Source organism: Sphaerodactylus townsendi, linkage group LG04 (genome assembly GCF_021028975.2).
Source record: "Sphaerodactylus townsendi isolate TG3544 linkage group LG04, MPM_Stown_v2.3, whole genome shotgun sequence".
NCBI lineage: Eukaryota > Metazoa > Chordata > Lepidosauria > Squamata > Sphaerodactylidae > Sphaerodactylus > Sphaerodactylus townsendi.
In genome coordinates, this window is record NC_059428.1 from 1,962,148 (window position 1) to 1,977,067 (window position 14,920).

Below are 14,920 nucleotides of genomic sequence, written 5' to 3' on the forward strand. Positions count from 1 at the left end.
AGCTGACCCTCAGCAACTCCTCCCGGGGTTGTCTGTTTCTAAGAAGCAACCCTGGACTTCCCATCCAACTACTCACCAGGGTTAACCCATCCAACTACTAACCAGGGTTAAGCCTGCTTAGCTTCCGAGATCTGGCAAGATTGGGCTAGCTAGCCTGAGTGATTTGCCGTGCTCTGCAATCTGGACATCCCTTGGTGGCTTTCTATCTAAGGCAGACCTGGGCATTATACTGGCTCATGTGGCTACCCCTCCGGCCCGCTGGATGACCTTGACTGGTTCCTGTTGCAGCTGGGGAGCGAGGCGACTTTGAAAGCCCCGCAGAAGTGGGTTGCCTTGGCTGCCGGCTTCTGTGGGGCTTTCAAAAGCGCCTCGCCCCCCCTGCCTTTTGGCCCGGCCCTCCACAATATTTTCTGTTTCTTTTGCGGCTCCATGGAAAAAAGAATTGCCCACCCCTGATCTAAGGACTATTCTATTCTTCATTGGTTAGATCTCACCTGGATACTGTGTACAAAGGGTCCGGAGTCCATGCCCTACAAGGAGAGGCTTAGGGAGCTGGGGATGTTTAGTCTGGAGAAGCGTAGGTTAACGGGGGACATGATAGCCCTGTTTAGATTTTTGAAGGGATGTCATGTTGGGGAGGGAGCAAGCTTGTTTTCTGCTGCTCCAGAGACCAGGACCAGGAGTCACGGGTTCAAGGGGAAGGAAAAGAGATTCCACCTAAACATCAGGAATAATTTCCTGACTGTCAGGGCTGTTGGACAGTGGAATGCACTCCCTCGGAGGGTGGTGGAGTCAAACAGAGGCTGGATGGCCGTTTGTCGGGAGTGTTTTGACTGTGTCTTCCTCCATGGCAGGGGGTTAGACCAGTGGTGGGATCCAAACATTTTAACAACAGGTTCCCATGGTGGTGGGATTCAAACTGTGGCGTAGCGCCAATGGGGCTGGGCGGGGCACGACGGGGGTGTGGCCGGGCATTCCTGGGCGGGGCTGTGGCAAGGACGCAGCCGCTGCGCAAGTCCCTCGGGCTGGGAAACTAATGCATCTAGGCGCGAGGGCTGCCACTTCATCAAGCACCTCCTGCTAGGCTGCTTCCAGTTCTGCGCGCTACTGCTGAGAGGAGGGGCGCAACGAAGGCAAAAATCACGTGGCAACATCACCCATGAGTAACCCCCTCTTGGCACACACCAACAATTAGTAACCTACTCTCGGGAACCTGTGAGAACCTGCTGGATCCCACCTCTGGGTTGGACTAGATGGCCCTTGGGGTCTTTTCCAACTCTATGATTCTATGATCGTATGACTGACCGGTGCTAACCCTGCTTTGCTTCTCAGATTGGGTGGGATTGGGCTGGCCACATCGGGCCAGCAAGCTTACTTACCAACCCTTCAATTGTTCTCTCTTCATGATAGAGATAACAAGAAACGCCGAGAGAATCCCGCCAACCAGTGTGACCACGGCAAAGATGACGGCCAAGTTCCCTGGGGAAGTGGGAGAAAAGAAGATTCTGTTTCGCACTCGGGGCTTGAAAGTGTGGCTTGCCGGCCCTCACTGTCCCAAGCAAACATGTCTAGAGAGTCCAGGCACGAGCTGCACCTTGGATGAGGGCACAGAAAAGACCCTCACCAGCGCTGGGAGGAACGGCGAACATGGAAGACAACGGAGCACAGGCTTAAAACACTCTTGACTGTCAGGAAGGTGGGGCCGAGACAAACCAAATAAGCAGTGAGCAGCAGTGGCGTAGGAGGTTAAGAGCTCATGCATCTAATCTGGAGGAACCGTGTTCGATTCCCAGCTTTGCTGCCTGGGCTGGGGAGGCTTATCTGGGGAATTCAGATTAGCCTGGGCACTCCCACACACGCCAGCTGGGTGACCTTGGGCTAGTCACAGCTTCTCGGAGCTCTCTCAGCCCCGCCCACCTCACAGGGTGTTTGTTGTGAGGGGGGAAGGGCAAGAAGATTGTCAGCCCCTTTGAGTCTCCTGCAGGAGAGAAAGGAGGGATATAAATCCAAACTCTTCTTCTTCTTCTAAATTGCAGCAGGGATGCACGTGTAGTCCCGTGTTTAGGCACCAAGAAACCGAAGCCAGGTGGAGAGGATAAATCAACAGCTGTTTGTACAGGTGTGTTCTCAGCTGTGGCCCCCGTCTTGTGGAGCAGCCTGCCCGAGGAGGTCAGGAAGGCTCCCATGCTTTCTGCAAAGCTGAATGATTCAAGAGAACATTTCGCACAGGAAATGGGGCTGCACTCCAACCATGTGACTAGCCCAAGGTCACCCAGCTGGCATGTGCTGGAGTGCGCAAGCTAATGTGGTTCCCCAGATAAGCCTCCACCGCTCAAGCGGCAGAGCGGGGAATCAAACCCGGTTGTCCAGATTAGAGTGCACTCGCTGCTAGCCACTACACCAGGGGTGTGCAACCTGCGGCTCTCCAGATGTTCGTGGACTACAATTCCCATCAGCCCCTGCCAGCATTTTTTAATTATTTATATTTATATACCGCCCTCCCCAAAGGCCAATTGGCCATGCTGGCAGGGGCTGATGGGATTTTTAGTCCATGAACATCTGGAGAGCCGCAGGTTGCAGACCCCTGCACTATACCATGCTGGCTCTGCGAGACAAAAACCAGGCAAGACTACAACCAGTGGGGGAATGGGGTGGGGGGGTTTCAGGGAAATGGGTGGGCAGCCAATCAGCAACTCTTAGAGGCAACTGACATCACTTCTGGGCTGTCCACTGGCCAGATTGCCACGTTTTCTTCTCCAAAGCAGGAGGCAGGGGCTGGGCATCCCCAACCTCTGGAGCAGCAGTGGCGTAGTGGAGGTTAAGAGCTCGTGTATCTAATCTGGAGGAACCGGGTTTGATTCCCAGCTCTGCCGCCTGAGCTGTGGAGGCTTATCTGGGGGATTCAGATTAGCCTGTGCACTCCCACACACGCCAGCTGGGTGACCTTGGGCAAGTCACAGCTTCTCGGAGCTCTCTCAGCCCCACCCACCTCACAGGGTGTTTGTTGTGAGGGGGGAAGGGCAAGGAGATTGTCAGCCCCTTTGAGTCTCCTGCAGGAGAGAAAGGGGGGATATAAATCCAAACTACTCCTCCTCTTCTTCTTCTTCTTCTCTGACTGGCAGATCTGCCAACCCTGGAAGGAACAGGCCTGCCACGGGCTGACCGGTAAGGCCAGATTCGGGAGGGTAGTCAAATTGGTCTGAAGCAGCAGAAGACAGCTGGAATCCAGTGGCACCTAGAAGAAGAAGAAGAAGAAGAAGAAGAAGAAGAAGAAGAAGAAGAAGAAGAAGAAGAAGAAGAAGAAGAAGAAGAAGAAGAAGAAGAAGAAGAAGAAGAAGAAGAAGTCGTCATAAAGTTAACTCTGTTTATTTGTTTCTAAGGAAAAGACCACATGAACAGGGAGAAGTAGGAAGGAAAAGAAAGATGTAGTCTTAAGTGTCTACTTAGCACTGTAAATATGTAACAGAGCAGTGCAGAATTCATTTGTTTTATTCCGTTTAACCCTACCCCTTTTTCATTAATAAACTTGTATATAAAGCAACTCGAGGTATCTCTGGCTCTCTCCTTTCCCCCTGGATGCTGCTTCCACATCTGTGCTAAATAAGTATCTCTTTTAATCGAAAACCCTTCAATTAAACCAGATTTGCAACCACCGGCCAAAGGGGAGCAACGGATAGTTTCTGAATACGTACTTTTGTAAACTGGAGGCGGGCCGCTGTCAACGCTCCCTCCGTACCCTTTGCCCTCGCAGAAGGGAGGGGCCCATCCATAGGCGCAGTGGCAATTTCTCCTGTTGTTGCACACCTGGAATGCAACAAGCGCATGAAGAGCAGGGGGCAGAGAAGAATCTCGAGCCGCACCCCGACCACCAAACTGAAACACAAGCACCGAGAACAGCCCCCTTGCGCTGGGTGAGAAAAGCACGAGGCGCGTTTCGGTTGTCAACAAATCCATTTCCCCTTTTCTGAATCTGCACCATGTTTCCCAAACTCCTTCGATCATTGCATTAAACCGTCGGTGTCAAACTCGCAGCCCTCCAGATGTGATGGACTACAGCTCCCAGCATCCCCTGCCAGCATGATGCTGGCAGGGGATGATGGGAACAGTAGTCCATGACGTCTGGAGGGCCGTGAGTTTGACATCTGTGCATTAAACAATTTTTTTTAAAAAAAATCAGCTTATTAAAGGTGCCGTTATATGAGAGAGGCTAGGGATACCCAGCATATTATATTACAGCGCTCACAAATCCCACACAGGAGAGCCTATATGCTGGCTACGTTTAACATCATGCCATCTCTGCTACATAGAGGAAGACTTAAAGGTCTTCCAAGCGATAAGAGGTTCTGTACCTGCACCATAGGACAGCTGGATTCCATCCCACACATTCTCCTGAACTGCTTATTATACCAAGAACTCCGATCCCAGTCTGTTATCCCAAGCTATAGACTCTATGATTGATTATACTGAATCAGATGAAGTAGTTATGCTTTTAAATTGTCAGGATTTTCATTGTTGCCTTATAGTGGCAAAGTTTTGTCAGAAGTTTGTAAACTGAATGTATGACGCTACTGAATGTACACGCTACAGGGGTCAGTGCTATCAGTCACAGACCAGGAAAGGGATTGGGGCATCATAGTTGATAGTTCCATGGGAATGTCAACTCAATGCATGGCAGCTGTGAAAAAGGCAAACTCTATGCTGGGGATAATTAGGAAAGGAGCTGATAATAAAACTGCAAGGATTGTCATGCCCTTATATAAAGCCGTGAATGCGACCGCATCATAATTACTGTGTTCCAGTTCTCTGGTCGCCATACATCTCAAAAAGGATACTCTCAAAAGAGATAGAAAAAGTGCAGAGAAAGGGCAACGAGGACGATTGAGGGACTGGAGCACCTTCCTTATGAGGAGAGGCTGCAGCGTTTGGGACTCTTTAGTTTGGAGAGGAGACGTCTGAGGGGGGATATGATTGAAGTCTATAAAATTATGCATGGGGTAGAAAATGTGGACAGAGAGAAATTTTTCTCTCTTTCTCACAATACTAGAACCAGGGGGCATCCATTGAAAATGCTGGGGGGAAGAATTAGGACTAATAAAAGGAAACACTTCTTCACGCAACGTGTGATTGGTGTTTGGAATATTTATTTTATTATTGCACTTATATGCTGCCATATGGAGGTGGTGATGGCCACTAACCTGGATAACTTTAAAAAGGGCTTGGACAGATTTATGGAGGAGAAGTCGATCTATGGTTACCAATCTTGATCCTCCTTGATCTCAGATTGCAATTGCCTTAGCGGACCAGGTGCTCGGGAGCAGCAGCAGCAGAAGATCATTGCTTTCACATCCTGCCTGTGAGCTCCCAAAGGCACCTGGTGGGCCACTGCGAGTAGCAGAGTGCTGGACTAGATGGACTCTGGTCTGATCCAGCAGGCTAGTTCTTATGTTCTTATGACAAACACGAAGTTTTTTACTGTTCACTTTTTAACTGGAACTGTATTTTTATACTATTGTGTATATGCCAATAAAGGCTTATTGAATTGATTGATGAGAGAGGCTCAGAAATCTCAACACAAATGCAGCTGCCAGCCGAACTTAACTTGGTAGACTGCAACAAAACGCAGAAACAGCTACAGAAACTTGAGAGCCAGAGTGGGATAACGGTAAAGAGCAAGTGGATTCTAATCTGAAGAAATGGGTTTGATTCCCACTGCTCCACGTGATCAACGGACTCTTGCCTGGTGAAAACTGGATTTGTTTATCTGCTCTGACATCTGTAGCCTGCTGGGTGACCATGGGCCAGTCCCAGTTCTCTCAGAACTCTCTCAGCCCCTCCTACCTCACAAGGTGCCTCTGATGCGAATGGGAAGGGAAGAAGTTCGTCAGCTGCTTTGAGACTCCTTCCGGGAAAGAAAATGGGGGGTTAAATCTACACTCTTCTTCTGATGAAGGCATTATTGGGGATCTGATAGCAACCAGGTACTTGCTGCTGTGTTCATTAAACCACACGTTTATTTTTCAAAAATCTAGGTTGCCTAATTTGTGCCCCCTGATTTTACCACCGTCTAATCTCAAACATTCCCATCAAGACATCAATTATCATTAGCCCACTTATTATTTACTGCTTTGGAAAAATGTTATTGTTTGTTTTTCATGGAACCCTTTCCTTTTAAACTAGTAAAGTATATTTTTATACAAACGCAACTCTGCATATCTTTATTCTGCCACTGCGGATCTCTGCTACTTAAGAATCTCTTTTGAATGCAGATCTTGGAAAACCCTTCAAAGGGAATCTCCGGCTCCCCGCTGTTCCAAAGTCCCAAGCATGGGGGTGCGGGGTAGGAAGGGAAGGATACTGTCTAAAATTTTCTTGCCTGGGCTCTGCGTGGCCACATGGGTCCCCTAGAGGTCTCTGTAGCTGCGCGTGCTTCTGGAAGGGAAAAATAAAGCGCCCCTGCGCGAAAGAGCCACCGCGTTTGCTGCCCTTTCCTTCTTACGTGCAAAGGGGGAGAGGGGGGAACGGGTTCATCCATAATGAGTGACATTCGTTAGGAATGAGCTGTGCGGAAAGGGCCTCAGTCTCTTGCACTGGCGCAACCAGGTCTCCGGCTGGGGGAAAACTCTTGGCTACTTACCAGTGGTGGGATCCAAAAATTTTAGTAACAGGTTCCCATGGTGGTGGGATTCAAACTATGGTGTAGCGCCAATGGGGCTGGGCGGGGCACAATGGGGGCGTGGCCGGGCATTCAGGGGCGGGGCATTCCCGGTCGGGGCTGTGGCAAGGACACACAAGCCGGTGCACCTCCTGCTAGACTGCTTCAAGTTCTGCGCGCTACTGCGGAGAGGAGGGGCGTAACTAAGGCAAACATCACGTGGCAAAATCACCAATTAGTAACCCCCTCTCGGCACACACAAATAATTAGTAACCTACTCTTGGGAACCTGTGAGAACCTGCTGGATCCCACCTCTGCTACTTACCCCTCGGAGGTGACATCTGTTCGAGTCGCAATCGTACTGCAGAACTTCCAGAGTGACACATGACCCGTTTAGGCATATCTGGAGGAGGAAGAAGAAGAAGAGGAAGACGAAGGAGAAGAAGAAGGAGAAGAAGAAGGAGGAGGAGAAGAAGAAGAAAAAGAAGGAGAAGAAGGAGGAGGAGGAGAAGAAGAAGGAGAAGAAGAAGAAGAAGGAGAAGAAGGAGGAGGAGGAGGAGGAGAAGGAGAAGAAGAAGATGAAGAAGAAGGAGAAGGAGGAGAAGAAGGAGGAGGAGGAGGAGAAGAAGGAGGAGGAGGAGGAGGAGGAGGAGGAGGAGGAGGAGTTTGGATTTTTATCCCCCCTTTGTCTCCTGCAAGGAGACTCAAAGGGGCTTACAATCTCCTTTCCCTTCCTCCCTCCCCCACCCCCACAACAACAAACAGCCTGTGAGGTGGGTGGGGCTGAGAGCTCTGGAGAACTGTGACTAGCCCAAGGTCACCCAGCTGGCACGTGTTGGAGTGTACAAGCGAACCTGATTCCCCAGATAAGCCTCCACAGCTCCAGTGGCAGAGCGGAGAATCAGACCCGGTTGTTCAGATTAGAGGGCACCTGCTCTTAACCGCTACGCCACGGCGACCCGTGTGTGAAATGTTATTTAAAAACCCCACCAACCGCAGGAGAGCCTGAATCCTGACTAGATACAGCTGCTAGACCGCTGCATTGTTTTACCAAAGGGCTTGCTGGGCCTCCCAACCCGTCATCTTCCCCTCCTCTCCAGAAGCCGAATAAAATGGAGATCAGGAAAGCCAGGCCGAAGGGAGGCGCTGGCCAGCCCGGCCGCAAAAGCCGTAATCTCCCAAACAAGCCTGGTTTGGACAGCTGGCTAAGCTACCTTGCCGACATCGCAGGGTGTCCCGTCTCTCACGGCGCCGAGATCGTAGGCCAGGCTGAGGTGGAATTCTGTGCCCCAACACATCACGTTCTCCACTGGAGTCTGCAGGACAGCTTGTCTGGTGGGCAGCCTCGGGATCGTGTCCACCTTGGTGCACTGGAGCCTTCCACAAAAGACGTCTCTGAAAGGAAACCAAGCAGGGACATGCCCAAAGGTCCTTCCTAATTCTGGGCAACGGCTGCGGGAGCCCACCCCGGGATGCTGAAAGCCCCTTCCTAAAGACTTCCCTTGTAGCCAGAGGTGTACAGCCTATAGGGCAGTGGTGGGATCCAAACATTTTAGTAACAGGTTCCCATGGTGGTGGGATTCAAACAGTGGCGTAGCGCCAATGGGGCTGGGCGGGGCACGATGGGGGCGTGGCTGGGCATTCCGGGGGCGGGGCATTCATAATTTCTCTGTTCCTGTAAAAAACTCTTACTGTAAAAAAAAAGTTCCTAATTTCCAGCTGGCATCTTTCTGTCCATAATTTAAACTCATTCTAGCAAGTCCTATCGTCTGCTGCCAACAGAAACAACTACTTCTCCTCTAATTGACTGCCTGTCAAAGACTTAATACTTTGGGTCAAATACTTAATTTTGTTTCTAGAAATCAAAAGAAGGAGACTTTCCTTAAACCAGGAACTTTACCATAGTTCTAAAAGATGTTTTTAAAACAGCCCAACAGGGAGAATGATCCCGTTTTCTACCTTCGCTGACCAGCCACATAGGAAACAACAGGACTTTATGATTTTTGGACCTAATGGGATTTCTAACGGAAAAGCAGACCCAGTTAGTAACCCCCTCTCGGCACACACAAATAATTAGTAACCCCCTCTCGGGAACTGGTGAGAACCTGCTGGATCCCACCTCTGCTATAGGGACATGGGGTCACCCATGTACCCGGGCGCATGCCTTTTGGTCACATGAGTGGGACGCCAGGCGCTTTTCCACATGACCAAACAGCGTGTGGCTGGGCGCCCGCCCCGACCTGCATGGAAGGCGAGGGTGGGGCTCAGGGGCAGAGCCACGCCCTGAGCCCCACCCTCAAAGGCGCGGGGGCGTGGAAGTGGGGGAGCGGCTGGGGAAGGGGTTGTCTCTGGGCGCCATTTCCACCTCCCGATACGCCTCTGCTTGTAGCCAACAATGGCATAAAAACACCCATGAAGACCGTTGTGTGTGGGGGAGGGGATGTAGCTCAGTGCAAGAGCAGAAGGTACCAGGTTCAAGACCAGGCCGGGGCAAGGGGGGGGATGTGAAAGGCCTCGGCCTGAGACCCTGAGAGCCGCGGCCAGTCTGAGGGGACCAGACTGACGGTCGGATTCTCAGCTGAAGGCAGCTCTGTCAGTTTTCCTGCAATAAAGGAACCATTTATTGCATGGTACGCAAAGCCTTTAAATCACAGGTGTCAAACTTGCGCCCCTCCAGATGTTATGGACTACAGTTCCCATCATCCCCTGCCAGCATCATGCATCATGCTGGCAGGGGATGGTGGGAACTGTAGTCCATAACATCTGGAGGGCCGTGAGTTTGACACCTATGCTTTAAATTAAAAATTGTACATGCGTGCAATAGTTTGACCTACGAGGAAGATCAGTGGTGGTCAAAAGAAGAAGCGTTGGGATTTATGCCTTGCTTTTTTCAACCGTCAGGAGTTTCAAAGCGGCTGACAAACTCCTTTCCTGTCCTCTCCCCGCAGCAGGCATTTTGTGAGGCAGGTGGGGCCGAGAGAGTTCTGAGAGAACTGTGAAGCCAGCGGGCTTCATGTGGAGGAGCTGGGAAACAAACCCAGTTCAGCAGATTAGAGTCTGCTGCTCAAGTGAAGGAACGGGGAATCAAACCAATTTCTCCAGATTGGAGTCCACTGTACTTAACCACTATACCATGTGTTAAGTACTTGTGTTTCTACCAAGTGTTAAGTACCATATATACTCGCATATAAGTCGAATTTTTCATCACATTTTTTTGGGCTGAAAAAAGCTCCCCTCAACTTATATGCGAGTCAGGTGTATTTTAAACAATATTTTAGGGTTTTTAATTTGTCGGCCGCCAGGGGGCGCAGTTTTTAGGCTAGCGGCACCAAAATTTCAGGGTTTTTTCAGGAGACTCTCCTGATGATACCACCCAAGTTTGGTAAAGTTTGGTTCAGGGGGTCCAAAGCTATGGACCCCCAAAGGGGTTGCCCCTTTCCCCATTGTTTCCAATGGGAGTTAATAGTAAATGGGACTACATTTTGAGGGTCCATAACTTTGGATTCCCTGAACCAAACTTCACCAAACCTGGGTGGTAATCATCCAGTGAGTGGTCTCCTAAAAAATACTCTGAAATGTTGGTACTGCTTCAACATAAACTATTCCCTCCCAGTGACCAAAAAAAATCCAGCTTTTGAAGAATTTTAGCACTTTTGGTGTTTCAGGCTTGGTTGCTGGATTGAGCTAAGGTTTTTTGTACTTTTAAAGTTGTATTAATTTGAGACCATATTGTTTTAGTTGACTCTCTTTTCCACTTACAGAGCTAGTTTACTGTTTTTCTTTGAAATAAATATTCAAAAACATTTAACCTACTGATGCCTCAATTAATGTAATTTTACTGGTATCTATTTTTATTTTTGAAATTTACCAGTAGCTGCTGCATTTCCCACCCTCGACTTATTCGCGAATCAATAAGTTTTCCCAGTTTTTGTGGTAAAATTAGGTGCCTCGACTTATATTTATTTATTTATTTATTATGTGATTTATAAGCCGCCTCACCCCCAAAGGGCTCGAGTGGGTCGACTTATACACGAGTATATACGGCACTTGTGTTATGAGCTATGTGTAGCCATTTATTTACTTTATTTTGACTTCTACCCTGCCCTACACCAGCCAAAGGCTGGACTCTGGGTAGCTTACACCACCATCAATACAACATTTGCATCAATATAACATTTACAACTTGATATACACACATCGTTACTATAACTGCAATAAAACAATTAAATCATTTGGTCAATCAACAGATACTTAGACATAAAATGTACCAGATTTGGCACTCTGTCATTCTCTCCTCTGCATTCCAATAGAGGTTCAAAATCCAATAATTCTGATTAGATCAAATCCACCTGCTAGTCTTAGTTCTACATGGATGTTTTTTAATTCAGATTTTTGATAATCTTAGAGTGCTTTTAATTTAAACGATACGTGCACTGTACAAGAAATGATGATTATATGCTTTCTTTTCTTTTCAGTTCCTAAACTTATTGGTCCCTAGTTGGTTTGATCTTTTTTTTAATTAATATTTTTAATTTTCTTACGTCAAAAAACAGCACACAAAACACAAAAACATACAACAAGGAAAAAAAGCACAATCCACTACGCCTTATCGGTTAACTTCCAGATATCTCATCTTTGACCACACCTTAATTCAAACCTCAATACATGGAATTGTCACGTTATTTTTTTCTTTCTTAAATGTCTTCTAGTAATTAAAATGTACTGTTTGCTTTTGATTGCAAATCCCTGACACCACCTCTCTGTTTAAATAGCTCTTCAGAGATTTTCTGTAAAGGGTTTCCAGTTTCGTGAAAAACAGTCCAAACTATTGTCTCTTGAGAGTGTCGCCAGCTTCGCCATTTCTGAATATTCCGTAACTTGCAGAATCCAGTCCTCTTTTGTTGGTATCTTATTGTCTCTCCATCTTTTGTGCAAATAAAGCCCTTGCTGCGGTTGTCTTATACATAAACGCAGCTCTTTATTGCGAAGGAAAGTCCCTAGTTGGTTTTATTTAGGACAGGGTCTGATTAAATCCTCCTCCATTGTGATTGTAAAATGTTGGCGTTGGGCACTTTCACACATGCAGAATAATGCACTTTCAATCCACTTTCAGTGCACTTTGCCGCTGGATTTCACTGTGCGAAATAGCAAAATCCATTTGCAAATGATTGTTAAAGTGCACTGAAAGTGGATTGAAATTGCATTATTCTGCATGTGCGAAAGCGTCTTTTTTGTGTATTTTTTATATCTTTGTTTCACACGTTTTGATTTGCGTTGTCAGCTGCCTCGAGCTCTGTAAGGCAGGTGGCGAATAAACAGTTTAAATTACAAATGAACGAACAAAAAGCAGACTCCTGCGTGCAGGAAGAACCTACTGTATTTTACATTTCTTGAACTTCATGCCCTCTTCGCCGCAGTTGCCGGACCGGTCGCCACGCATGTTCACCTCCTCGAAACACCTCCGTGGAGCAACGTTTGCATCTGCAGAGGAAGGAGTAGAAAAACAAGCAAGACCCGTGTGAGGGCACACAATAAACGTACGCAGGCCTCCGAAGTAAGAACCTCAGAAGAGCCCTGCTGGATCAGGCCAGGGAGGGTCCATCTAGTCCAGCATCCTGACTCACATAGGAACCAACTAGTTCCTCTGGAGGTCCAACAACAGGACTTAGAGGCTGAGGCCTTCCCCTGCTAAGAACCTCAGAAGAGCCCTGCTGGATCAGATCAGTGAGGGTCCATCTAGTCCAGCATCCTGCCTGACACAGGGGTGACCTTGGGCCAATTTAGTCCTGCCATTATTCTGGAAATATTGCGCTGATGTTGTCAGAGTGCCAAGAAGCGGGTGACACAGTCACTGAGGAGTGGCAAGTGAGATGCTCAGGCCAGTAGTGGGATCCAAAAATTTTAGTGTAACAGAGTTCCCCATGGTGGGTGGGATTCCAGGAAGAGCTGTAGAAGCGTAAGCGAATGGGGAGCTGGGAAACGGGACACAATCTACAGGGCGTGTAGCCAGGCATCTCCCAGCTGAGGGCATTCCTGGGCGGGGCTGTGGCAAGGACGCAGCCGCTGTGCCGGTCCTTGGGCGGGAAACGAGTGCACGCAGGCACAGGCTGCCACGCACGCCGGTGCACCTCCTGCTAGACTGCTTCGAGTTCTGCGCGCTACTGCTGAGAGGAGGGGCGCAACTAAGGCAAAAATCCCGTGGCAAAATCACCAATTAGTCACCCCCTCTCGGCACACGCAAATAATGAGTCACCTACTCTTGGGAACCTGTGAGAACCTGCTGGATCCCACCTCTGGGTGTATTCTGTTTCTGGCTGTTGTTTCAAGCAAGCCAGACACATAATTGGAGGGGTTTGAACCTGAGGAATGCCCCCCCCCCTTACCTAAGTCCCTGGACCAAGACAGTTTCAGAGGGCAGCCATGTTGGCCTGCAGTAGAAGTGCTATTGGCTTCAAGTCCAGTAGCACTTTGGAGACTGACAAGACTGTGGGATTTCGATGGTCAAAGCTCTCTCCATCAGACAGCTCAGTCCATCAGATACCTTCCTTTGTACCTCAGAAAGGGGTGTAGGGGTGAGCCAGCGAACCCAGCAGAGCCTCAGACAGAGCACAGGAATGCCTGCGCCATCTGTTGCCTTCTGGGCAGGTGAGCTCACCTGTCGCAAGACTCCCATGATTCACTGGCCACAAGATGCCCCGGACAAAGGGACAAAAGGTACATACCCCCAGGTACGGATTAGGCCCAGACAGGAACGTTTCCTCCCGCACGTACGCAGCCCCTATGAGTCATGTATTGTGCAACATCCTCCCGCTCTCCCGCCTTCCCCAAACCCTTAATAAAAGGTGCCAGGGACCCCAGCTCGGCAGAGTAGCCAGATCCATCGATCACGCTAGATCGCCACTGGCTTCTCTCCACCGGACCCTGATATCGCTGCATCTCGTCTCTTCATTGCGTCGCCCGTAACGACTTCAAAGGGGGCTCTGACTCTCCCATGAAATCTTGTGAGTCTCTAAAGTGCTACTGGAATCGAATCTACTCGATCTCCAGGTGATAGAGCTCATTTCCGCCTAATGAACGTGGCTGCGTTGGAGGACAGCTTCTACAGCATTTATACCCTCTTGAAGCCAATGTCTGTCAAGGGCTTTCACAGCTGGAATCAATTGGCTGCTGATTCCTTGGAGGGTGGTGAGGCTGGGTGGCCGTGGTCTGGTAGTTTCTGCTCCCAATGTATCACCCGCATCTACTTCAGAGGCCTCCTAAAGTCCCACCTTGCCCTGAATGGACACACAAATCTCCAGGCGTTTCCCTGCCCCCTGAGCTGGGAGCCTCGAAAGACAAACAGCAGGTATTTTCGCTCACCTGGAACGCGAGGCTTACCTTTGCCAAAGAGGGCCACACACTGGCGCTGAAGCCCTAAGCACTGCCCGGCATAACAGCTGGCACTGGTATCGCAGGGGATCCCGTCTTGTTTATAGACGTCCGGTGGGCAGTCGGCCATGGCCCCGTTGCAGTACTCGGCAAGATCACACTTCGAAGCAGTCTTTCTGCACATCGTTCCCTCTGGTAAATACTGTGGGAAATAATAAGCCCACGATTTATTGTATCCCTCTATTCTGCGTTGGTTAGTCCTCACCTGGAATATCATGTCCCATTTTGGGCCCCGCAATTCAAGAAGGACATTGACAAGCTGGAACGGGTCCAGAGGAAAGCGACCAAAATGGTCAAAGGTCTGGAATCCCTGCCCTATGAGGAGAGACTTATTTTTTATTTATTTATTTCATTCCATTTTTAAACTGCCCTCCCCCGGAGGGCTCAGTATTGATGTACATCAACATCAATAAATACAAATATAAAAACAATCTATAACAATATTAAATTCATAGAATTTAAACAATTTAAAATTTGCAGATGGCGACTTATCCCAACCCCATTCCCGCCCATGGGAGACCCAGATGGTATGAGGGTCAGATGGTCATTCCGGCTGGCCAAAAGCCTGGCGGAACAGGTCTGTTTTACAGGCCCTGCGGAAACTCTGAAGGTCCCGCAGGGCCCTGGTCTTCTTAGGGAGCCTGTTCCACCAGGTAGGGGCCAGGGCAGTAAAAGCCCTGGCCCTTGTTGAGGCCAGCCGGATCTTTTTTGGGCCAGGGATTTCCAGCAACCGCTCCTCCGTAGAGCGGAGGGCCCTAGTAGGGCAGTACGGGGAGATGCGATCCCTCAGATATGTAGGCCCAATGCCGCTAATGGCCTTAAAGGTCAAGACCAGCACTT

At 49.1% G+C, this 14,920-nt stretch overlaps 1 protein-coding gene across 1 annotated transcript in view; it reads right to left on the bottom strand.

Annotated features, from left to right (window-relative positions):
* LOC125430760 (disintegrin and metalloproteinase domain-containing protein 30-like) overlaps positions 1–14,920 on the bottom strand; it is a 34,224-nt gene that overhangs the window by 17,500 nt on the left and 1,804 nt on the right. The window contains exons 2-7 of the mRNA XM_048492963.1: positions 14,030–14,222; positions 12,028–12,133; positions 7,867–8,047; positions 6,978–7,055; positions 3,693–3,804; positions 1,380–1,479 (exon numbers count right to left, since the gene is read on the bottom strand). Of these exons, the coding sequence (XP_048348920.1) occupies positions 1,380–1,479; positions 3,693–3,804; positions 6,978–7,055; positions 7,867–8,047; positions 12,028–12,133; positions 14,030–14,204 (752 nt within the window). The 5' untranslated portion in view covers positions 14,205–14,222. The remainder of the gene's footprint in view (positions 1–1,379; positions 1,480–3,692; positions 3,805–6,977; positions 7,056–7,866; positions 8,048–12,027; positions 12,134–14,029; positions 14,223–14,920) is intronic.